Below are 24935 nucleotides of genomic sequence, written 5' to 3'. Positions count from 1 at the left end.
ACGTAATATATCCTACGAATTCAGCTGTCAAAGATTTACGTAATATAGTCTGCGTTGTCCCCTGAGACCAGGTTGGCTTATCTACTAGCATGCAGGTGCCAACCCACCCACCACCACCCCGGCCTCCACCTGTTTGGTCTTGTGTTCCCTCTGTGGGGGGATCAGTACTGCGTACCTTGGTCATTGTCTATGGGGACTGCTATGATATTATGGTATTGATATCGTTATTAGTAGTATCATACACGATAATGTGATGGCAGTGAGTTACCCCCGAGGACCAGAACCTAATGCCATGGGGTGTTTAAAATTATTGTTGTTCATATTTCTAATAAATTATTAAACTTAAATGTGACATTTTCTGTCAGAACTATTTTCAAAATAAAGGAATACCCTTGAATGAGTTGGTGTCCGAACTTTTGAGTGCTACTGTAAATTAATCTGGCATGTTTGTTTGTGACAAATAACCTGTTTTACTTTCCAAACAAAGTCTGGATTTTGGCCAAAAGAATTATTCGGTGTAAGGGATTTTATCAGACCTTGCAAGTGTGCTGCAGTCTAACATTTCCCATCTCTGCCTGTCTACTGTCTCTGTGAAAACAACAGTTCCTCTCATGACATTAGACCTTTCACATCTTTCATTTTCTGGCCCTAAGGGGTGATTCACAGAGGTTTGTGATGTCAACAGCTGCACAGCAGGCTTCAAAGGCCTATCTAACTCAACTTAGAAGGGTTTCTAGACTCAGGTTCTGGAAACCCACTAACACAGGTGTACCAGTAGAGGACCTAGCACTGAGGGAACTTTTCCGGGCCCCTGCAGAAAGCATTAGCCCAAACCCCCCCCCACCAATCACAGCAGTTTGAATATATTTAATAGCCGATTGTGTGTTAAGTCACTTCAGTGGGGACATAGTAGGTGTACATTATACATTACATTGTAGTCATTCAGCACACCCTGTTACCAAGGGTGATAACTAGGTGGGACAACCACTTGACCCAGTAGTATTAAGTACACATTACTGAATGAAGTAGTAGTCAGTGCTAGAAGGAAGAGCAGAATATAATTAAAATTGCAATCATTTGTTTATTTTCTTTTGGGCTGTCAGGGGCGAGGGGTTATGTAGATTATCCAGGTTCAGAAGTCAATGGATGCTTCAGGACCCTTTTATAAACAAACACAGACAGATGTTTGTATTGTGGGTCTGTCAGATATATGTACTGTTGGCCTGTTAGATATACACTGATCAGCCATAACAGTATGACCACCTACCTAATATTGTGTATATCCCCCTTTTACCGCCAAAACACCCTTGACCCTTCGAGGCATGGACTCCACTAGACCTCTGAAGGTGTGCTGTGGTATCTGGCACCAAGACGTTAGCAGCAGATCCTTTAAGTCCTGTGAGTTGTGAGGTGGGGCCTCCATGGATTGGACCTGTTTGTCCAGCACATCCCACAGATGCTCGATTGAATTGAGATCTGGGGAATTTGGAGGCCAAGTCAACACCTTGAAATCGTTGTGTTCCTCAAAACATTCCTGAACTTTTTTTGCTTTGTGGCAGGGTACATTATCCTGCTGAAAGAGGCCAATGCCATCAGGGAATACCGTTGCCATGAAAGGGTGCACATGGTCTGCAACAATGCTCAGGTAGGTAGTACGTGTCAAAGTAACATCCACATGAATGGCAGGACCCAAGGTTTCCCAGCAGAACATTTTTCAAAGCATCACACTGCCTCCGCTAGCTTGTCTCCTTCCCATAGTGCATCCTGGTGCAATGTGTTCTCCAGGTTAGTGGCGCACACGCACCTGTCCATCCACGTGATGTAAAAGGAAATGTGATTCATCAGACCAGGCCACCTTCTTCCAGGTGCTCCTTGTAGGCGCTTTTGGCTGTGGACAGGGGTCAGCATGGGCACCCTGACTTGTCTGCGGCTCCACAGCCACATATGCAACAAACTGTGATGCACTGTGTGTTCTGACACCTCCCCATGTGCATCAATGAGCCTTGGCCACTCATGACTCTGTCGCCGTTTCACCGCTTTTCCTTCCTTGGACCACTTTTAATAGGGACTGACCACTGCAGACTGGGAACACCCCATAAGGGCTGCAGTTCTGACCCAGTTGTCTAGCCGTCACAATTTGGCCCTCGTCAAAGTTGCTCAGATCCTTACGCTTGGCCATTTTTCATGCTTCTAACACATCAACTTTGAGGACAGAATGTTCACTTGCTGCCTAGTATATCCCACCTACTGACAGGTACCATGATAACGAGATTATCAGTCTTATTCACTTCACCTGTAAGTGATCATATTGTTATGACTGATCGGTGTATTTACTGTTGTAGATATATGTACTGTAGGTCAGTCAGATGTATGTACTGTAGGTCTGTCAGATATATGTACTGTAGGTCAGTCAGATGTATGTACTGTAGGTCTGTCAGATATATTTACTGTAGGTCAGTCAGATGTATGTACTGTAGGTCTGTCAGATATATTTACTGTAGGTCAGTCAGATGTATGTACTGTAGGTCTGTCAGAGTTCAGGTATCAGGTATCTGGGTCACCATTGATACAATGCTGCTCTAGTACCCAGACATGGACTGATTTTTGTGTTATTATAATTGTGTGGACACACACATACACACACACCACCCCCTGCCATTGAGATCCAGAAAATAAGTTCAGAGGATCCTTAAAGGGTTGTTTTAACTCCCACGTACTAGCCAATAGTTTGCTGAAAACAATTAACTTCTCAACATTTAAGTGTATTATCATCCATGCCTACTGGGTATGAAATAGTTTCAGTTGATACAGCCGGAGTACCCTTACCCGGGCTCCCACATTGCAATGGTTCTAGACCCGGGCTTGGTCCATTCGTGATGTTCAGCCGGGAACGTCGTGATGAGCGAGACCTAATGAGTGCTCGGCGGAGAAGTTTGGCACGGGCTCTCATTGTAAACTATCTACCAGCGTATTGACATACATTTCTTCACTGCCCCTCCCTGGTGATGGAAATCTTTGCTTTTGGGAGTAGCCCTTAGCTTTATGGTTGGGTAATGATGTTATTAAACATGGCGCCAATGGTTTATTTGCGGGGGAAAGGCGCTGATGAGCTCCGTCTCTACCTTTTTCTCTCTGTTCTTGCGTAATGCCTCTAGGTTTCCATACCGACTGCCAATCCTCCAATGGCCCACAAGCCATGTATTATTAATAATGACTTAATAGCTAGTTGCCTGCCGCTGGAATTTGGGCTTAACCTAGATACTAGGTACTATTCAGGGTTTTGCCGATTGCTCTAGGTTGCAGACACTGTGTACCTGGTCCCATGCAGTTCACTTGGTAGATCGTGGCACTTGTAACAATCCGATATTTTGTGATACCAAAGCGTAGTTAAGAAGTTCCACGTCAGCTGAACAGTCTGATATTCACATTTGTTTTTTGAATAGCTATTACGAAAACAGACAGGATTGCCTTTCCTTGTCTTGTTACAGGTCGGACGCCAGTAGGCTCAAACGTGGTTGTTGGATGGTTTGTGTGTTGTACAAGCGCGAAGGTTCGGGCTGTACTTCATAACTGAGTGAGCAGTGTCCTAACAGCTTCTGCCTCTGACTCCTCTGAGCCTTTCTGAAGTTGGCTCAGAAATCTGTCTGGAAAAAAACCTCCTGAAACGGTTGTGGAAAAGATACCAACTAAATGAGCCCTGTACCCACGATCCCTCTCCTTCGCAATTAAAAGCCCTATTCCACTTTCACTCGCTCTGTTAAATTTCTCATTATGTTTTACACAAGGGGAAAGGAGGCCTCAGCAAACAAACATGCATAATGAATCACCCTGCGTTCCTACAAAAGGCCAATGTGCACGTTTAATCTCTCAGAAAGTTTCTCCTGGGCAGTCGGTCATGGTTCGGGAAGGCCACTTCTTTGTCACATCCTCTCCCCGTAAAGGGTGTGAGCCTCACCACTGCCTAATGTCTCACTCACTAAGTGAAATGCATGGTTTGGCTGTGAATTAGGCATTCAAAGAATCATCTCAAAACTCGTCACCTTTGCTCTTCACTCCGTTGTTGCTCTCACACAAGATGTCCTTTGAAGTGATTATATTGCTATTCCTGTTCTGAAATGGCGTACGACATTCTTGTATGATGCCCTTAAATTGTCTTTTCATTGGCTTTCATCTTGGCGCTGTGTCCAGGTTCTCCGACTGCACTGCTGATAAAAAAGACCCCAACCTGTCTCCCTCCCTGTTGGGGAAAATATACTCAGCTAGATTTAATTGAAACCCAAAGCAGCATTTCTCTATTCATTCCTTCATAGTTAGAGTAGAAAGGACGGCATAGCCGACGGGCAATGTCTCTTTTGTTGAAATGTGGACACTGACTGTACACATATCTGGTAGGGTTTGACAGTGGTGGGCTGCTTTTTACCTGATTGCTTTTGTGGGTAGTGGTGGTGGGGGCAGAGTAGTGGAGGGGGGGGGGGACGACATGTTTCTGTCAGGTGCCTGCTTGGAGAAAAGGGATGGAATGGAGAATGCACATAGGGTGCCTTTTATTCTTTTTAATTGTCCCATTGTTTTTAGTCGTGTTGGGACAGGTCTCTTACAAGTTTGCACCACAAAATCTGGAAATATTTGACAATTCCTCAGTTTCTTCAATTTGCGTGGGGAGTGTCAAAGGAAAGAGCTCTTCTAGGAATTTTCAAATGGATTGGGTCTCTGACTTGATCTACCAGGGACACTGAGCATTTTATTCTTTAGCCACTCAACTCTTACTTCAGCTGTGTGCTTTGGGTTTGTTGTGACGCTTACAGGTGAACTACAATCACAGACTTTTAAACGTAAATGTTTCCTTCTATCAGGTACCTGATGATGAGAAACAGCCCCGTAACATGGTGCTTTACAGTAGGGATGGTTGTTGTTGGGATATGGGCTGTGTTGGGTTTGCATCACATGGAATTCTTTGCGTTTCTGGTTGAAATCTCTTGAGTATTTTTACACATACTTCAAACGGGATTCAACAGTGGATTTTCAATAGTACCGGCTTCCTTCTTGCCATCCTTCCATACATGCCAGATCCAGATTTATGGAGTGCTTGGAAAGTCCCAATGACCATTTTGGTATCCTCTCTGATCAGTTTCCAATTTGCTCAGTCATTCTGTTTGAAATGAGGGCCTGATTTTGACAGAGTTTTTGCATTTATTCGATTTTTTAAAATTATTTTCTTAACGCCCCTGTCCTATTTCTGTCTCATAGAGTGTCTTCATTCTGAGAAAAATAAATGGCATGATGCTATAACATCAATTATATTTTGGTTTAAAAAAATTAACAACATTATTTGAGTACATCTCTTTCCCATTTCTATTCTTTCTTCTGTCACATCTCACATTCTCTCTCACACATTCTACTCCCCTCTCTCCTTGCTCTCAAATTCCACCTTCTCTGTCTCCAACTTTCACTGCCTCCCTTGTCTCTCTCTCTCTCTCTTCTGACTCTTTTTACTTCCCTCTCTGAAATTCTCTGACTCCTCTTTATCACTCTCCCGGTTTCTGTCCCTGTTCCCTCTCTCTGGTGAAACATGAAAGCTTTTCATCAGAGACCCGGGTAATTGAATGAGCTGCTCTTGCTGTCACTCGCCCTGTCATTCCTTTGGCTGGGTTTCGGGGGTGGGGGTGCAGGAGAGGAATGTGCTTGTCAAACTATGTCCCTCCCCTCCTTGTAATCAAAAAGAACATTCACTCTTTTCCGTGGAACGGGGAGGCATGGGAGATCCACCTCCATCCGATTCCTTCCACAACTCCATGGGAGACCCACCTCCATCCGATTCCTTCCACAACTCCATGGGAGACCCACCTCCATCCGATTCCTTCCATAACTCCATGGGAGACCCAGCTCCATCCGATTCCTTCCATAACTCCATGGGAGACCCACCTCCATCCGATTCCTTCCACAACTCCATGGGAGACCCACCTGCACCTCTGTAGGTACAAGTTGGTTCCACCCCATTGAGTTCCACTCACCAGAAAATTCCTCTGATCAGTTGGCAAACCAATCATTGGCGTTTAAATCCATGACAGGGTGTGTGCATGGTAAGTGTTGACCTATATATTCAACCGCTTCTGGTTGTAAAGTGGAAGCCATTTTGGATGCTGTCCCTGACGTCACGTAACAATTGGACTAGTATTGATGGGTTGTTACTGGACACTATTTACATTGAATGTCAAAGGAGGGTCACATATTAACAAGCTACATGTGAAATTCATTAAATGTCGAGTCTCGGGACAGCTCATGAATCAACATTAGTGCTTCTCTTTGAAGAGAATGGAGGTGACATTGAATCGCATTTGAATTAACAACGGAATGGATTGCTGCAGTCCTCATTTAAATGCCAGCGCGACTACACTTACAAAGATGGAGGCCAGTAGAGGCTGTGCGTGCACCCTCAGTGGCCAGTTTTCTTTTAGCAACTAAAATATAAAATAATTGAATTTTAGAATATAATTGCTCATTATGCACAGTGTCTATTTTAAAAAAGCCTTTTTGGTTCTGCTCTGCAGATGACCTTTCTTAGCAATGCCAAGATGATTGTGCCAGTATACTCAGGGGATGGTTTATTTAGGTACATCCATCTAATACCAGGTCAGACCCATTTGACTCCAGGACAGCTGCATTTCTACAGGGCACAGATTCAACAAGGTGTTTGGGGATGTTCCACAGGAAGGCAGTTCCGTGCTGACAAGCTGGCATCGTTCCGTTGTTGCTGATTGGACATTTGTGCGTTCAGGCCTTTTTTTTCACGTGGGGAATGTCTGAATGTGCTTAATAAGCTCTGTTGGGTATGGGGTCTACACAAGCCACTCACTGAAGTAAACTGAAACGGGATTCGTCGGACCGGGCAACCTTTATCTACTCCCGAATTGTCCTGCGTTGGTTTGTGGTGTGCCCAGAAGAGACATCGTATTGTATTTTTCATCTAATCTTTATTTTAAACACACAGGGAAATCAAGCAGAGAGCTAGGTTTCTTTAACAGTTTTTAACAGCCCTGTTTTACAGAAAGTAGGTACCAAAAAATTAAGACACACAAGACAACACACGGATAGGAAGCGCATGCACTGAGAAAAGCACTCACAGTTCACATTTAAAAGGCCTTGTATTTTAAGCAAATTGGAGAGGAATCCAGAGTGGTTGTGTTCTGCAAGAGCCCATTTGTGACGAGGAAAGACAAGTGGGGCGCTCCAAGGCACCATTCTGCACACCACTGTTGTGAAGTGTCTTTATCTGCCTGATTGGGGGCCTGCCTGTTGGATCCCTCCATTCATGCCATTCTCCTTCAAACCTCTTCAGTCAACAACTTGTTTTTGCCCGCAGAACTGACTAGGTGCGTGTGGTTTGTTGCACCATGTGCTGTAAACTCTAAACACTGTTGCATGTGAAAAGCACAGGGACGGGGCACGGGATCTGAGCCACAGGGGGTCTCCTTTAGCAACCTGCCCCTGAGGGTGAGGCGAAACCGGTCCCACAGTGTCCTTAAGATGGCACCGGTAACCACCCGTTTCTCCACCCTCTTCTGGAAGTGTGTGTTTGAAATGGTGAATAGTTCCAATGAATGGAACAATAACAGATTGGTAAATCCATGACAGGAAGTTTGACTTCCTGTTTTGGACAGCGGGGTTAGTTTTGAAAGGTAGTTACTGCCATTGCTTTACATTGAATGCCAAGGCAAGGTCAAATGTTTACATGCTTTGTTGTGTAACAGTAGAAGTCGAGACACGTGGCGTGAATCAACACAGGGGCTTCTTGATGAGAAGGGAAGAGCTCACGTTGAAATAGCAGGAGGCAAAGAATAAATGAATAATGCACCAGGTCGCCACTGTCCGAGTTTTTACCTGCGTCTCTCTTCACTGCCTACGTGACAACTATCCTCAAAACCAGGGGGTGACAGAGTTTCTTTCCTGTTAGCGACCGGCTCTTTGTGGGTCCCTGCATAGCAATCAGGCCGTCACGGAGGCATAGCAGAGAGCGAAGAAGATCTGTGTACACAGAACGCTTAGGTCGATAAGGTTCAAGGGCATTGTGTGAACTTCTTAGCGACTGGGCTGTCAACCACGCAGGTGTGTGTGAGTTGAATATGTTACCACCTCAAGCTGTTGTGAGCTTGTCACAATATCTCCCACACGTGTGTGTGTGTGTGTGTGTATGTGTGCGAGCCTGTGTGTGTGTGTTTGTGTGTGTGTGTGTGTGTGCGAGCCTGTGTGTGTGTGTGTGTGTGTGTGTGTGTGCGAGCCTGTGTGTGTGTGTGTGTTAGTGTTGTGTCATGCGCCGGTGTTTAGGATGGCAGCGCCTTTTATGAGAATGTTAATCAGCCTGTAGCTTTGCTTCTCAGGCTTTTAGTGCACTTTATCGTTGACACACGCCAACCCAAGCCATTCCAATACCGTCGCTCGCGGCACATGGACAGATAGCGGTCGCCGAAAGAAAGAAGAAACTCGCCCTCTTGCTCTCGGATTCCCCTCTTAGCAGGGGGCTGCATCCGGCCTCCATTTTTCAATCTAATTTCGTTACAATTACCCTGATCGCCTCGTACATCATTTCACAGGCGCTCCAAGCGGCCCGTGAAAGGAATCACTCCTCGGATTGAACGGTAATGGATCACTGGGTGCAGACGACTCATCTCCAGGCCCTCATCTATCTTCCAAGGCTAGGTGCCATAGCGTGCACTGTCCCCTGTTAATGCCCGCCCCCAATAGGGCTGTGGTCACATCAAGTGAACCATGTAGGGTGAACGGGGTGGCATTGGGGACGTGGAGATTCGTGTGATGTTCCAGTCTGTTTTTATGAAAGATCATTCAGTCGTACCAACATCTGTTCTGAGATCAGGCCTCCACCGCAGACTGTGTTTTGTGGAGTGCTACCGCGGTGCTGTGTACATCTGTCATGTACTGTGTGTGTGTGTGGACTATGTGTGTGTGTGTGTGTGTGTGTACATTTACTGTACAAGCACTTCTGTGACAGCTGCTGATGTAAAAGGGGCTTCATAGAATTTGAAATAAATAGATTGATTAACTGAGTGTGTGCGCGTGTTTTGTGCACTGTGTGCTTGTGTGTACAGTACATTTGTGTGTGTGTGTATGTGTGTGTGTGTGTGTGAAGTCATGCAACTGCGTGTCTTTTTCAAGGTCGACCTTCTGTGCCTCATACAGGCGCCCCCTCATAAAATCAATTCAAAATGCATTAAAAGAAACTAATGAAGTTTACAAATGACACACACAGGAGCCTGTCTCAGTACTTAGCTCTCTCCTTCTCTTTTTTTCTTGTTTTCCTCATCTCCTTGACCAACCCCCCCCCCCCCCTCTCTCTCTCCAGGGGGATCCCCGGGAAGAAGTGTGGCACAATAATATTCACCGCCGAGGAACTGAGTAACTGCAGGGTCAGTAACACTCACACAACAACTCACTGGGATCCTGTCAGAGAGTCAAACACTTGAGACGCTGAGGGAATGAATGTGAAATTCAAAGCTAGATACAATGCAGACACATCTTCAGTACTTTAGGCGAGGTTAGAACTCTCTCCACCAGCTTTTTCATCCTTTATTCCCCCCTTTGCCATGTTTCAATGACAGGTTAAAATTCATTCTGCGTGTGTTCATCATACTGGCATCTACTCAACATCTTGACAGGCAATAGGAAATTACATGATGGCCTGTAAGTGCACTACTTTTAACCACAGCCTTATTCTGGGACCAGGGTGCACACGACCGACGGAAGGCGATGATGCTGCTGGAATAATGAAGACAACAATATCGGAAATAAATATACACCCAGACAGTGAAAGACGACATTGACGATTCCCCCCAGAGTTATGAATTATTTATCTCTCTGTGTTGAGTTTTTTTTTCCTTCTCTTTCTCTTGCTGGGGTGAATAATTAGATGTTCCAATTAAATTAGAAGAGGTCCCATTCCGTTTTAACATCTATTTTTTCTTTCTCTCTCTGTCTCTTTCTTCCTTTCTCTCTTTGTCTCTCTCTATCAATCACACTTACACACTGAGTTTGAGTTCATTGTGTGGCTAATGAATGAGGAAACAAAGAGGGGAAGATACGTCATTATTATTACATCCCTATTGGGGTTGTGCTGATTGAGCTTTAAGAGCTGGCATATATATGCATAGTAAAAGAGGTTGTTCAGGATTTCTGCGACCAAGCCCTTTGTTTTCTTCACCAAAATTACAGTTACTCATGGTACCACTTAACCTGTCTGCTAACTTACGTTAGTGCAATAACTGGAATTGTACAGAAACAGCTAGCGTACAATGTACTTCCAGTCGTTGATGCAAGTTAACGCTTAGGCAAGCGCTTTTTGGCAGATTCCTTTTATTGTAATTCAGAGACAATTGTATCCACCGAAGTAAATAAATGACTTTATTGCCAAAAACCTCAACTACCCCTTTAAGTTCTGTAACATCCAATATACAGCACTATGCAAAAGTCTGAGGAACCTGAAATTCAAACTAAAGCCCTATATATTTATTGTATAAATACAGTACCAGTCAAACATTTGGACACACTTACTAATTGAATACTACCCAAATCAATGGGTTTAGTTTGTTAGTTACTTACGTAAATCTCTGATTAAGGAGATAGGACCATGCTGCTTTGCAGATGATACGTTTTTGTTTACTCCGCCACCTTGGCTAGCTCTCTGGAAGGTGTGATATACAAATAGAATTAATAGAAGGGAACTCCCATTCAAGCCAGTGTTCAGTGGGAAACAGAAAGATAATGTCTCTCCTTTAGTGTTTATGTTTCTCTGGTTGGCATGCTCTTCCTCACAAGATTTTTTGCTAAACCTGTCTGTCGTTTTGGCTCTGTCAGACATTTCCCTGTGAATTGTGGTGCAAGTACAGGGGGCTCTTGAGGTGTGTTTGCAATTACTTGTATGCATCGTTCTTATTAACATTAATCTTTCTGTTACTTCATGAAGAACTGTTATAGAATGTCTGTTATAGAACATCTGTTATAGTAGGTCTGTTATAGAACATCTGTTATAGAATGTCTGTTATAGAACATCTGTTATAGAATGTTTGATATAGAACAGCTGTTATAGAATGTCTGTTATAGAACATCTGTTATAGAATGTTTGTTATAGAACAGCTGTTATAGAACATCTGTTATAGAACATATGTTATAGAACATTTGTTATAGAACGTCTGTTATAGAACATCGTTATAGAACGTCTGTTATAGAACATCTGTTATTGAATGTCTGTTATAGAACATCTGTTATAGAATGTTTGTTATAGAACAGCTGTTATAGAACATCTGTTATAGAACGTCTGTTATAGAACATCTGTTATAGAACGTCTGTTATAGAACATCTGTTATAGAACGTCTGTTATAGAACATCTGTTATTGAATGTCTGTTATAGAACATCTGTTATAGAAGGTCTGCTAACCCCTAAAAAATCAAGAATAAACATTTCTTCCATACTACTGATCTGAGAAAGGTATATAGAATAAAATATTTAGTTCAAGAATATTTCAGTGTTCCAAACATCCTGCATTTCAGATTAATGTCTAACTGTAAACTTCCCAAAGAAATATAGGAATCATCTAGAATACATAAAATGAAAAATAACTGGCCAAGTAATATATCTCCAACGAAAAACATTCCAAGTGTATTTACAAAATGCAGAAATATGTTATTTTGCAATTTATCTCATGTGTTTTTTACTGTTTGTCACTGCTGTACACTGTTAATCATCACCAACGCCATCTTTGACGTGTAATATTTTCTCTCAGGACATTAGGCTTTTACGTGTTTTATTATCTCTCACATTAACGTATTGTATTTTCTGTCAGGACATTGGACGTCGGTTGATGTGATGTGTTTTTCTCACAGACCATTGGAAACTAACATGTTGTATTTTCCCTCAGGACAATGGATGTTGACGTGTTATATTTTCTCTCAGGACATTGTCACCATGCAGCTGTGTGCCAACAAGTTGGACAAGAAAGACTTCTTCGGCAAGTCAGACCCTTTCCTGGTCTTCTACCGCAGCAATGAAGATGGAACGTGAGTGTGTGTGTGCGTGTGTGTGCGTGTGTGCGTGCATGTGTGTGTGAGCACGACCATAGCTATACGTGACATACCATAAAGAAGAAAAAACCCCATGAACACTTTAACTAGAGAAAGTGCTGTGCGTGTCTGGATCGTTATTCTTTCCGTTGGCTCTATGAAGCTGTTGTGGATGAAGGCCAAGTGGCGACTTCCAAGTGTGGTTGTAGAATTTCAACCAAGCACACGGGAAAGGGGGCGTCAGCCGCTGTATGGCGCTGTGGCGGCTAACTCCATTTCCGTTTGGCTCACCGCGTGGCCTGTGTGTGTGCCGTCTCCGCAGGTTCACCATCTGCCACAAGACTGAGGTGGTGAAGAACAACCTGAACCCAGTGTGGCAGCCGTTCACCATCCCGGTGCGAGCCCTCTGTAATGGAGACTACGACAGGTGAGTGACAGAGAGCCGCCCCCTGCCCCGCCCCCTGCCCCGCCCCCCGCCGTGGGCTGTTTTAGGGGTTTGGGATGTTTTCACCAGATTTCCCTGTTGTTGTTCTTAATTATCCTTACGATTCCCTTTGATAATTTAGCAGAGCCTTTCTTCCAAAGCTTAGTTGTTATTATGTAATATGTTGACCTGTTATTATTATTACTATAGCGTTGTTTATTTTACGAAACAAAATATTTTCATTAGTATAGCTCATTAATATTAGCTAACGCTAAGATAGTATATTCTTCAGTAATTTAGTCCCATGGGAACATTGAACTTTGGTGTTGCCAGCATTTTGTGGCTGATCCATTGGTAAGACTGTTGAACAGCGTTCCCCAACCTAGTGACCACTACCCCACTTGAGAATGCCTGATTGGAAAAGGGAGTCAGGAGAAAAGCAGATAAGAAATCTTTCTGGGGTTTTATGAGTAACCCGCAGTACCTGTGAAATACAGTTGCATTAAAGGACTCTGTGAAGGAGTTGTATTCGGGATGGAATTTTTATATAAGTAATTTTGAAAGTTTAAGTTATTTAAACCAAACATTTTGGTGTACTATTTATTGCACACAATTATTGCCTGATTTTCCTTGATGCATTTCAGACCATACCTCCTAGTTCCTTCAGCTTGAAATACGATCGTCCAAAAAATGTGAAAGTACACATTGATCACTGAGTTGAATTGTACATGGTTAGCTCCTGAAATATATATCATTATATTGGTCAGAATTGCGGCCATAAGCATAATAACTGTCATCGTTTGTCACTATCCTCCCTCAATGGAATGTTGCTTTGGGGTGATGTACTGCAGTACCCATAATGCCCTGTGGTGGTCAGAATAATGCCAGCAGTCGGCCATATTGTCTCAGAGGCCAGCGCTGGTGTTATTGTGACAAACATGGAGGCTCCACAACATCTTGTTTATTTCGCCTAACACTAACCCTAAGCACGCATGCACACACTTGTTCTACCATACTTTTGAGAAAATGTTTGGCATCACAATGGATTTCCATTCAAAATTTGATCTTTTCTAACCACTAACCACTAACTAACCACTAACCCGCACCATAACCAGTGAAACCCTAACCTTAACCCCAAGCCTAAAAGAGCAATTTATATAAGTGAAGATTGGTAAAATGTAGATAGTCCTGATTTGCCATGTTTTACTATCCAGTGAGGACATCTGGACCCCACGAGTATAGCAGTACATGCATGCGCACACACACACACAAAATGACTTTTAAACTTTTTGGCAATGTGTACAAAATTCTTGATATCTGTGTGAATTGTGATTCATGCACATTAATTGGCACTCTGTTGTTAATAAATTCAATCTGTATTGTAGCACATTTTCACTAAATCCTTTAGGCTGTTTTTTCTTCTTCGTCGCCTCGGATATCTCAAGGAAATAACGTGATACCATTTTCTGAATGTGGGAACACTTATATAAGGGTGGTGGATGAACTGTTGTGTACCTCTTGTACTACATGCATGAACACATCAAAACACATTGTTGCGATTCTTCTCTCTCCAGGACGGTCAAAGTGGACGTGTATGACTGGGACAGAGACGGAAGGTAATTCTCTCTCTCTCTCTCTCTCTCTCTCTTTATTCTCTCGTTCACTCCCCCTCGTTTCTTCCCTTGTTCATTTCATTTACCGTCGCCTGGCAGCCTCGGGCACCCCAAATCTCTCTCAAATGTCATCTCTGTTTCTTTCCCCAGAGGGGGATCCTCGTCATCTCATTAGTGGGGGGGGGGTTGGGGGGTGTGGGGGGGGGGGGGGGTTGGGGGGGTGTGGGGGGGGTTTGGGGGGGTGGGGGGGGGTTGGGGGGGGGACTCTCCCATGGTAGAAAACACACAACCATAAATCACTGACTGGAGCTTTGAAAGGTAAGCGTAAAGGAGAGTCTTTACGATGGGAAAGCAGATCTGCCTCCTGCTTCGCGAGGGGAATGCGAGAGTTATCGACCTTCCTCCGTCTCTCCCTTCCTCCGATTCTCCTTTGCACCTCCTCCCTCCATCCGTCTCCATCCCCATCTCCTCTGTGAGAGGAGTGATTTTTGTCTGCTGTCTCCACCGAGGGTGGTGGCTACTGATGTGAATGCAGAGGATTGCTTTTTAAATATCCCATGCAGACGTTTAATATCCAATGCCCTGTTTGGCTTCTGCTGATGATATTTAGATGTTTGGAGGGGGGGGGACAGGGGGTTGGTGTGTCCTTCAGTCTGATACTCTTTCAGATGCTGCAGGTGTTTCTTTCGCAACTATTCCCACAGTCATGACTTCATTGGCGAGTTCACCACCAGCTACAGAGAATTCTCCAAAGGCCAGAGCCAGTTCAATGTCTACGAGGTAAATACATTTGTAGAATGAAACGCAGCAAAGTCTACATGCGTAGTGCCTCATTATTACAGTGGTTCCCAACCCTTTTCAGTTACTGTACCACCAAATTGAATGTTGGTAACCTCAAAGTATCCCTGCATGTTAATTTTAAGACTATGGTGTCATGAACGATCTAAAGTGCCCCCTGTTTATAGGTCAAATACCCCTTGTTGATAGGTCAAATACCCCTTGTTGATAGGTCAACTAACCCATGTTGATAGGTCAAGTCCCCCTGGGGGTCCTAGACCCCCTGGTTGGGAACCACTCCCCTATAAGAATTGGTATGGTTTTCCACACGCCCTAATGCACTGGTTCTAAACTTTTTATTTTCTAAGACATCTGTCTTGCAATGTACTCATATTCTCTTCATTTTGTCAAGGTTTTGAACCCTAAAAAGAAAGGCAGGAAGAAGAAATATGTCAATTCAGGGACAGTAAGTACTAGCTGATCTTTCCTATTTCCAGCTTGCATTCTATAACAAGGATTCAGTTGGGCCATGTGATGTCATATGCAGTAAACATATTTTTCTCAACATCTCCCCCCCCAATCCCTCTCTCTCTGTCTCCACCATCTCTCTTTCCCATCTCGTTCCTCCCTCGCTCACCTCTTCCCGACCCATATCGCTCTACCTGTGTCCTGAAGGTCACCCTGCTGTCTTTCAAAGTGGAGTCAGAATTCACATTTGTGGACTTCATCCGGGGAGGGTGAGCTCGCTCTTCAACGATCCATTTTGAGGCTTCTCTAAATAGTGTCAATGAAACCATTATTGGTGATGATCCATTTTGAGGCCTCTCTTAATAACATTATTAGTGATGTTCCATTAACGCTTGAGGCCTCGCTTAATAATGTTGATGAAACCATTATTAGTGACCTTCTATTAACACTTGAGGCCTCTCTTAATAATGTTGATGAAACCATTATTACTGACCTTCCATTAATGCTTGAGGCCTCTCTTAATAATGTTGATGAAACCATCATTACTGACCTTCCATTAACGCTTGAGGCCTCTCTTAATAATGTTGATGAAATCATTATTAGTGACCTTCCATTAACGCTTGAGGCCTCTTTGAATAATGTTGATATAAGCTGATAACAGCTAACTTAGCCTAGTGTGCAGAGTTGAAAATATTTTGCGTTGTCTTAACAGACTTGCCCTTTTCTAGAAGTTACAATATTTTTGTCTGATGAAGTTAGTTATCATCACTGTCTCACCAGGACGCAGCTGAACTTCACAGTGGCCATTGATTTCACAGCATCTAATGGTAAGTGTGGCAAAATTACAGAAAAAGTTGGACATTTATCAACATTTCCAAAGGGACTAAGGCAGTGTTTCCCGATCCTGGTCCTCGGGACCCAAAGGGGTACACGTTTTTGTTTTTGTCCTAGCACTCACATGCCTGATTCAAATTAAAGACTTGATGATAGGTTGATTATGTCAATAAAGTGTGTAAGTGGTAGGGCAACATTTGAATCAGGTGTGTGAGTGCTTGGGCAAAAACAAAAACATGCACCCCTTTGGGTCCCGAGCGCCGGGATTGGGAAACACTGGACTATAATGTTCCAAAACTCCTTTCTGAAGCAGAGCTAAATGTTCATCACAATATTTCCAATGTAAATAATGTCATGCTGTAATGCTGTTGCCCATGTAATTGTATGACAATATTCACTCTGACATAGAGCTATATCAGAGTATTCAAAATATTGAAATAATATTGGACACTACTTTGGCTCATGTCGTTTTGTATTTCCATGTATGGCTTTTCTGTGATATATGTAAAACCGGATGTTGCTATGCTCTTACCCATCTCGGGCATTTGGAATCTGCAATTAACTTAAACTGACTCAGGGATGTGTTAAATACCCAGATATGTGTTAAATTCCAAGGGATGTGTTAAATACCCAGATATGTGTTAAATACCAAGGGATGTATTAAATACCCAAGGGGTGTGTTAAATACCCAGATATGTGTTAAATACCAAAGGGATGTGTTAAATATCCAGATATGTGTTAAATACCATAGGGGTGTGTTAAATACCCAGATATGTGTTAAATACCAAAGGGATGTGTTAAATACCCAGATATGTGTTAAATACCATAGGGATGTGTTAAATACCCAGATATGTGTTATATACCCCAGGGATGTGTTAAATACCCAGATATGTGTTAAATACCAAAGGGATGTGTTAAATACCCAGATATGTGTTAAATACCAAGGGATGTATTAAATACCCAAGGGGTGTGTTAAATACCCAGATATGTGTTAAATACCAAAGGGATGTGTTAAATATCCAGATATGTGTTAAATACCATAGGGGTGTGTTAAATACCCAGATATGTGTTAAATACCAAAGGGATGTGTTAAATACCCAGATATGTGTTAAATACCCCAGGGATGTGTTAAATACCCAGATATGTGTTAAATACCCCAGGGATGTGTTAAATACACAGATTGTGTTAAATACCCAGATATGTGTTAAATACCCAAATATGTGTTAAATAACCCAGGGATGTGTTAAATACACAGATATGTGTTAAATACCCCAGGGATATGTAAAAATACACAGATATGTGTTAAATACCCCAGGGATGTGTTAAATACACAGATATGTGTTAAATACCCCAGGGATGTGTTAAATACACTGATTGTGTTAAATACCAAGAGATGGGTTAAATACCAAGAGATGTGTTAAATACCCCAGGGATGTGTTAAATACACTGATTGTGTTAAATACCAAGAGATGTGTTAAATACCCAGATATGTGTTAAATTCCAAGGGATGTGTTAAATACCCAGATATGTGTTAAATACCAAGGGATGTATTAAATACCCCAGGGATGTGTTAAATACCCAGATATGTGTTAAATACCAAAGGGATGTGTTAAATACCCAGATATTTGTTAAATACCAAAGGGATGTGTTAAATACACCAGGGATGTGTTAAATACCATGGGTATGTGTTATGGACCCAAGGGATGTGTAAAGGACCAAATGGGTGTGTTAATGACACACAGGACTGTGTGAAGAACCACAGGGCTGTGTTAAGGACCTACAGGGCTGTGTTAAGGACCTACAGGGCTGTGTTAAGGACCTACAGGGCTGTGTTAAGGACCACATGGGTGTGTTAAGGAGCACAGGGGTGTGTTAAGAACCAGAGAAATGTATAGAGGACCACATTAGGTGTGGCCTACAGACCAGTGATGGACCACAGACCTTAACCAGTGATGAACAGGAAAGTCTCTCAGTCTCTTAGATGGTCTCAGTCTAGTACAACATAGAGGGGCCAGCTTGTGTGTACCTGGGGGCCTCAAGTGTCGCCTGAGAAGAGTCCAGCAACGTGCAGCCACCCCACACTGGGCCACCAGCCCGGCGACAGTCCGTAGTGCCTGGGCTAACGTCTCACAGATGTCCCCCCAGTGGGCTCTGAGTGTGGTCTGAGCAACTGAAGGTGGTATAAGCATTATATGGGGCTCCAAAAACCCCCGGTCTAACTAAGGGTTCCAAATATTTTACAAAACACTTTGTTCTTTGTTCCAGGGAACCCGAGCCAGCCCACCTCTCTCCACTACATGAGTCCGTACCAGATGAATGCCTACGCCATGGCCCTGAAGGCTGTGGGCGAGATCATCCAGGACTACGACAGTGACAAGCTGTTCCCCGCCTACGGCTTCGGAGCCAAGCTGCCCCCGGACGGCAAGATCTCCCATGCTTTCCCGATGGTATGAGGAAGGGAGAGGGAACCATCCTACTGCTCTGGGGGGGCTTTATTGTGTTTTCGCGATGGACTCAGTGTGGGGTGACGCTCAGGCACCGTCTCATGTATTTTTTATTGGTATTTCATTCTGAGGTTTTTTTGTTGGACCGAAGTGTCCTCAGTTGGTGGAATGATATAAATAGAAGGCGTCCTTTCTGAAGTGCGTTTGTTCTTGCTCTCTTCCTGTACTATCGTTGATGTGAAGTTGCAATCCATGTTTATTTCTGTATTCATACACTTCTAAGAGTTTGTATCAATCGAGAGACAGAGACTCAGATATTGTACAGCGTATATATCCGTCTTTGGGGTTCAGATAAGAGAGCTTGTAGTGGATTTTTTATAGAGCCCAGTTTAATTCTTCTTCCGTAACAAGCCATGCTGCTGTGCAACCCCATGTATCAGTTTCTATCCCAGGCAGACTGAAGCTGCAACCAACATCTACAGTATTTCATCACATCTGGCATCACCCGTTTTCTCTGATAACCTCATTGGACTGTTAGCGATGAAAAAGAACATAAAACAGTCAGCTGTGAAAAACTTGATTCTCTCAAAACCTGTGTTACATCTTCTGACAGAAAACCCCCCGCTTAAACCCAGTTTGCTACATATTTAAAATGGTTATTTACTGGATGTGTTTTGTCAGAACCCATTACTGACTTTTCTTAAGTCTTGATTTTATGTGAAGCCTGGGAATGTCTTTACCCACCCCAACAGCCTGCATGGATGACACCCCGAACACAACAAAGTGATGAAGAACGCAAGGACCTCTAAATATGTTACCCAAAAACACAAATTGCTGCATAATCGTGTAAGCCCACGAGTAATTGTCTGTCTCAAGTTGTTCTCTGAAGTGTTTGAAGAAGGGGTAGAGGAGTAAAAAACTCTTAAGTCAGAATGCAGCTTGGAAAGTACAAAGAAAAATCTGGAAATGTGTTTGATGCAGGAAATGTGCATGCCAAAAGAAGGACTGGACTGTCTTCAAGCTTAGAATCGAGAGCCGATGAAGAACAGCAAACACTAAACAAGTATAATATCTCTCTAGAAAGGTAATTGATATAAGAAATCAAAAGTGGAGGACTTGATGCGCATATTTTAAACCCGAAGAAGCTTCTGTAATGTAAAGGAAATTATTCTGTGCATTAGACTCCACTATGTACAAAATAGACTGATATACTACATACTTTAAAAAAATATATAATCATAAAATTGGGCCCAGTAATGAACCCATATTCTTTCCAGATGTTAGATAGTTCTGATTGCTACACATGTGCTAGTCACTGTTGAGAAACAAACTGACAAAGACAATGAAATGGGATTCAGATATTATTTTCTTTCTTATTCTTCTCAGCGTCACAAAAATTCCCCATGCCAATACAGAGTCGCATTAGACAAAATGTGCACTCACTGTCTGATTGGTCTTTTTCTTTCAAAATTTGAACTTTGGAGTACAATTTCCACTCGTGGTATTGGACACATTCTCCTGGCAGAGTTGAAGATTGAGACGTGTTTTCAAATTGGTGGCACAATCCGGCACAGTCCGGCACAATCTGGCACCTACATGCTTGGAGGTGAACACATTCGCCGGACAACAACCACATGTTGTGGTTGCAGGGGTCTGCCTACGATAAGGAGTCATAAGAGCATAAAGAAGTGAGGCAGCCAGTGTCCAACACTGACCCCATCTTGGTAGGTGCCTGCCCGCTTGGCACAGTTTTGTGAGGCCCTCAGCATTGTCACTATGCTTTGACCACATTTCCAACTCCTGGCCTTTATTGCAAGACATTGACTTTGCTGTTGCTTCATTCAAGTTTTAACTTTGTGTCCAAAAAGTTGTATAATTTTTTCCTCCTACGACTGGTTAGCTATGTAGGGAGACTAAAGTAGCATCATCAGCTTCTGACTTGTAGCGATTCATCCATGCTTTTAAACTTGGCACATTTCTGAATAGAAAGCTGCTCAATCAGCTTTCACAATTGAAGCTCACCTTGGCGTGACAAAGCCCAGGCAATGTCATGCAAAGACATTTTCTAATTAGACCACATTGTCTGAGTGTGTGTGAAGAGGAGGACTGCTTCAGCTCACAAGAAAGTGTACTTGTCCTTTTGCTTTACTATGGGTTAATCTGAAGTGGGTGGATTCTGTCATTCTGGTGGGTTTGGTCGTGTCTTTGGGGTGGTTTCTGTTGTCTTTGAGTTGGGTTTGTTTGTGTCTTTGAGGTGGGTTGGTAGTGTCTTTGAGGTGGGTTCGTAGTTGTGTGTTTGAGGTAGGTGGGTTGTGTCTTTGCGTGGCAGTGTATGTTTTTGAAGTTGATTAGAAATGGCATGTTTGAGGATAAGGTTGTCTTGCTAGGTTAGGTTTAGGTATAGGCCTATAGTTCTGAGGGTTGTCTTGACCAGGAAAGGTTAAGTTTAGGGAATAGACCTATAGTTCTGAGGGTTGTCTTGGTCAGGAAGGGTTAAGTTTAGGTACATATTCGTATTTGTGTGTGGGTTCATGTCTGTTGGACTGGAGGAATGGGTGAGTGTGTTGACAGAATTCTGTGTGGATACAGAAAGTACTAAAAATGGCATAAAGGAGCCATGTTGATAGCCTGGCTATTCATTTGATAGCCATACTGTATGGCAGGCCTACAGCATGTATTGGGGGTAGAAGCTGAACAGGGTCCTGTCAGTTGCAGACTAGAGGCGGTGGTATTACCTGCAGTGTCTGCCATGTGGTAGGATAGAGAACAGCCTATGACTTGGGTGGCCGGAGTCTTAGACTATTATTAGGGTCTTCCTCTGACAGTGCTCAGTGTTAGAGGTCCTGGTTGGCTGGTAACTTGGCCCAGGGGATGAACACAGCTGTTGCCACCAGTCTATGAAGCACTTGTGGTTGAGGGTTAGGTGCTGCTGCCACACACCAAGTGTTGACCTGTCAAGATAAATCAAGAAAGGCAGCAAATGGAATCTGTTTCAAAATCTACTGCAGTATGGAAAGTGTCTAGCCAGGATTCGGGGCTCCTAGGCATTGAGCATGAAGAATTAAGAAACTGATTACGGGTAAATAATGCAATATGAAGGGAGGTTTCTTTCTTATTTTGTTAACTGAAAGAGGTGTCAAATATGAAAAGAGGTTTCTTATTTAGTGAACTGTAAGAGGTGTAAAAATATATAGAGAGGTTTCTTTCTTATTTAGTCAAACTACGATAGAATAGTAGTATAATAACTACAGCCTGTTTTAATAGATGGATTTTCTTTTGCAGAGAGTTAATTTATTTTAAGGTCATTGTTTCCTCCGTTCAAAATGGTTTTCTCCAATTTTTTTCTATACATTTGACATGTTGATATTTAATCTTCACTTTGACAGATTAAGGTAACTGAATTTAACAAATGAGACTGACAACTTGAACTTTGCAGTCATTTATTAAAAAAAATTATCATCATCAAAAATGATGTATTAACTTTTTCGACACAAGGTAATTCTCTTTCTTTTTTTGTTTTCTAAAAATAGGTTATGATTATAATTGACTCCAAATGTGCACCAAAATAAAATGTAACAAAGAGCATACTTTCTTTATCACATAACTGTATGTGATAATAAATTCCTTTTTGAAAACAGATTTATTCATGGATTGCACTTCTGTCTCGTTGTTGCCATGGTCACTAACATATGATGACCAGAAGTTAAATGGGGGCTAATGGATTGAAACAGCTGCTGATTAAAACGGGCTAACTTTGATTTAGTCAAAATTACAGTATAGGGGCTTGGAAATACTACAACAATGATGTCAATATTTGTAGAAAAGAAATGCACTTTAACAGATTATCTGGCAAAGTCAGTAAAAATAATTCAGAGAAATTGTGAGTCGATAGACCCATAACTTCTAACAAGCTTTTTAATATTCTGCTGCTGCTAAAATCAATTCAGAAACATAAAAGTTAGGACAGAAGATTTAGCTACTAATTATTTGCCTTCTTTAGTTGTAATATTGTGTTTTCAGATCTTAGTAATACACTTTAGACTAAAACTTAATCGGCTCCTATTGAGGATGTATTGAGGAGAATGCTTAGATATCAGTCATTATCCAGCTTTCCTTCAGCTTCACAGGCACCAGACCCAGGCTTAAGAACGCCATGACAAGGCTTAATAAGCACGCCATGACAAGTCTTAAGCACGCCACGACAAGGCTTAAGCACGCCACGGCGAGGCTTAAGCATGCCACGACAAGGCTTAAGCACACCACGACAAGGCTTAAGCATGCCACGACAAGGCTTAAACATGCCACGACGAGGCTTAAGCACACCATGACAAGGCTTAAGCACACCACGACAAGGCTTAAGCACGCCACGACAAGGCTTAAGCACGCCACAACAAGCCTTAAGCACAACATCACAAGGCTTAAGCACGCCACGACAAGTCTTAAGCACGCCACGACAAGGCTTAAGCACTCCACGACAAGGCTTAAGCACACCACAACAAGGCTTAAGCACGACAAGGCTTAAGCACAACATCAAAAGGCTTAAGCATGACCACGACAAGACTTAAGCACGACCACGACAAGACTCAAGCACGACATGACAAAGCTTAAGCATGCCCCAACAAGGCTTAAGCACCACATCACAAGGCTTAAGTACGCCACGACAAGACTTAAGCACGACATGACAAGTCTTAAGCACACCATGACAAGGCTTAAGCACCCCAAGACACCTGTCCTCTCCGGGCAGCACAGAGCCAATTTGCGCAACCAGGATTCGGACAGCCGGACAGATGTATTGCAAATCAACTTTGACCACTGTGCCCTTTGTTCTGTTACTTAGATTAATTGATGAAATTGATGAAAATGCATTTCTCTTTCGCACATCTAAAAAAGATGTTCAGCATCTCTTGGAGGCTAGTGGACGTGGTTTTAGAAAGTAGTTCAAAATAATTGTATTATTTTGTCCCCTTGATGGTTAGCTCTCATCTGTATTTTTGTTGTTCTTAGTTTCAAAGGAATAACTGCAGGTTCATGTTCAAAACACCAGTGTAGAGGTGCAACCTGAAATCATGTATTCTGATGGATGTTGTTCATGCGTTTCCACAGAACTTCAACAGTGAGAATCCCAACTGCGTGGGGATTGAGGGAGTGTTAGAGGCCTACTTCCAGAGTCTGAGGACCGTTCAGCTATACGGTCCGACCAACTTTGCTCCTGTCATTAACCAGGTGGCACGGTGAGAGAATGAACACACACACACAGGCACAAAGATACACACACACACTCGTGACCAACATACAAGCACACAAGTGATACACACACAACATGCACACGTACACAAACATACACACACACACAGACTTCAGCTGGTTTCTCATACTTCAGCAGACAGACGAGCTGCTCTCCAGTCTCTCTCTGTGCTGACTGTGCTCTGTCTGCTGTACAGCTAAACCGCAAAACTCATAATAATTGGCTTAGCTGGGCTTTGCACACAGCCTAGTCAGCGAGATTGCACCATGCATTCTTAATAGGCTGAAATCAAATTGGGTCTTGGGACAATTATCATTACAAGTCACCATATAGAATTTTGTCTTTAATGACAAGAAAGGAAACCCTTGAGGTTAACACAAGTTTCCTTTGTTATGGCACATACCTGTAGATACAGAGTTCATCATAAGATTTATTTGTTGACTTACTAGAAAAGAAAAGTAATATAATTTTTTTAAAAGCCAGGCTCAGTAAGTGTCCATTCTAAATCAGCTACATCAGTTTGGGAATTAATTATTTCTTATGAAGAGACTACAAAACAAATCAGTGGGATGTGTTTGTGGAATGTGTCTTTGAAACACTGTTCTTGCAACAACAGCTAACTTAACTAAACCGTAATGCGCTCATAGCAAGCTTTGCACACTACTTTAAAATGCAAGCAGTCCTATGGAGTTAGATATCTGCTAAAAGGTTAAGCATATGTATTGTTGTTTGTAAGAAAATCCATACGTAAATTGGTGTGATCGTGAAAAACTCACACATAAATCATGAAATGTAAACATGAAATTAGATCTGTGAACGTACAAGCACCTTTTTACGACATTTTAGTCATTAAATTCTTACTTTCTATCTCTATTTATTTGTTTACTGATAGTTTTTCTACGTACAAACTTTTGTCAGTTATGTGGCATCTGCAAAGATATGATGCAAACGTAGCTCTCCGAAGCTGTGACGCTAGCAACAATAAGCTGGACCGCTGGCACAGTGCTCTACCATAGCATTACAATCCCAATTTCATGTTCAAATAAAAGTCCACAGCTGGTTTT

General features: G+C 42.6%; 1 protein-coding gene across 1 annotated transcript in view; it reads left to right on the top strand.

The window, feature by feature from the left end:
- LOC105024793 (copine-9) overlaps positions 1 to 24935 on the top strand; it is a 120636-nt gene that overhangs the window by 71912 nt on the left and 23789 nt on the right. Inside the window, exons 8-17 of the mRNA XM_020055335.2 lie at positions 9356 to 9419; positions 11960 to 12063; positions 12389 to 12493; positions 14065 to 14106; positions 14772 to 14883; positions 15293 to 15346; positions 15556 to 15617; positions 16129 to 16175; positions 18448 to 18629; positions 23730 to 23857. Of these exons, the coding sequence (XP_019910894.2) occupies positions 9356 to 9419; positions 11960 to 12063; positions 12389 to 12493; positions 14065 to 14106; positions 14772 to 14883; positions 15293 to 15346; positions 15556 to 15617; positions 16129 to 16175; positions 18448 to 18629; positions 23730 to 23857 (900 nt within the window). The remainder of the gene's footprint in view (positions 1 to 9355; positions 9420 to 11959; positions 12064 to 12388; positions 12494 to 14064; positions 14107 to 14771; positions 14884 to 15292; positions 15347 to 15555; positions 15618 to 16128; positions 16176 to 18447; positions 18630 to 23729; positions 23858 to 24935) is intronic.

This window comes from Esox lucius, chromosome 17, assembly GCF_011004845.1.
Source record: "Esox lucius isolate fEsoLuc1 chromosome 17, fEsoLuc1.pri, whole genome shotgun sequence".
Lineage (NCBI taxonomy): Eukaryota > Metazoa > Chordata > Actinopteri > Esociformes > Esocidae > Esox > Esox lucius.
Note: the sequence above shows the minus strand (reverse complement) of the source record. Positions and strands in the feature narration are given on the sequence as shown.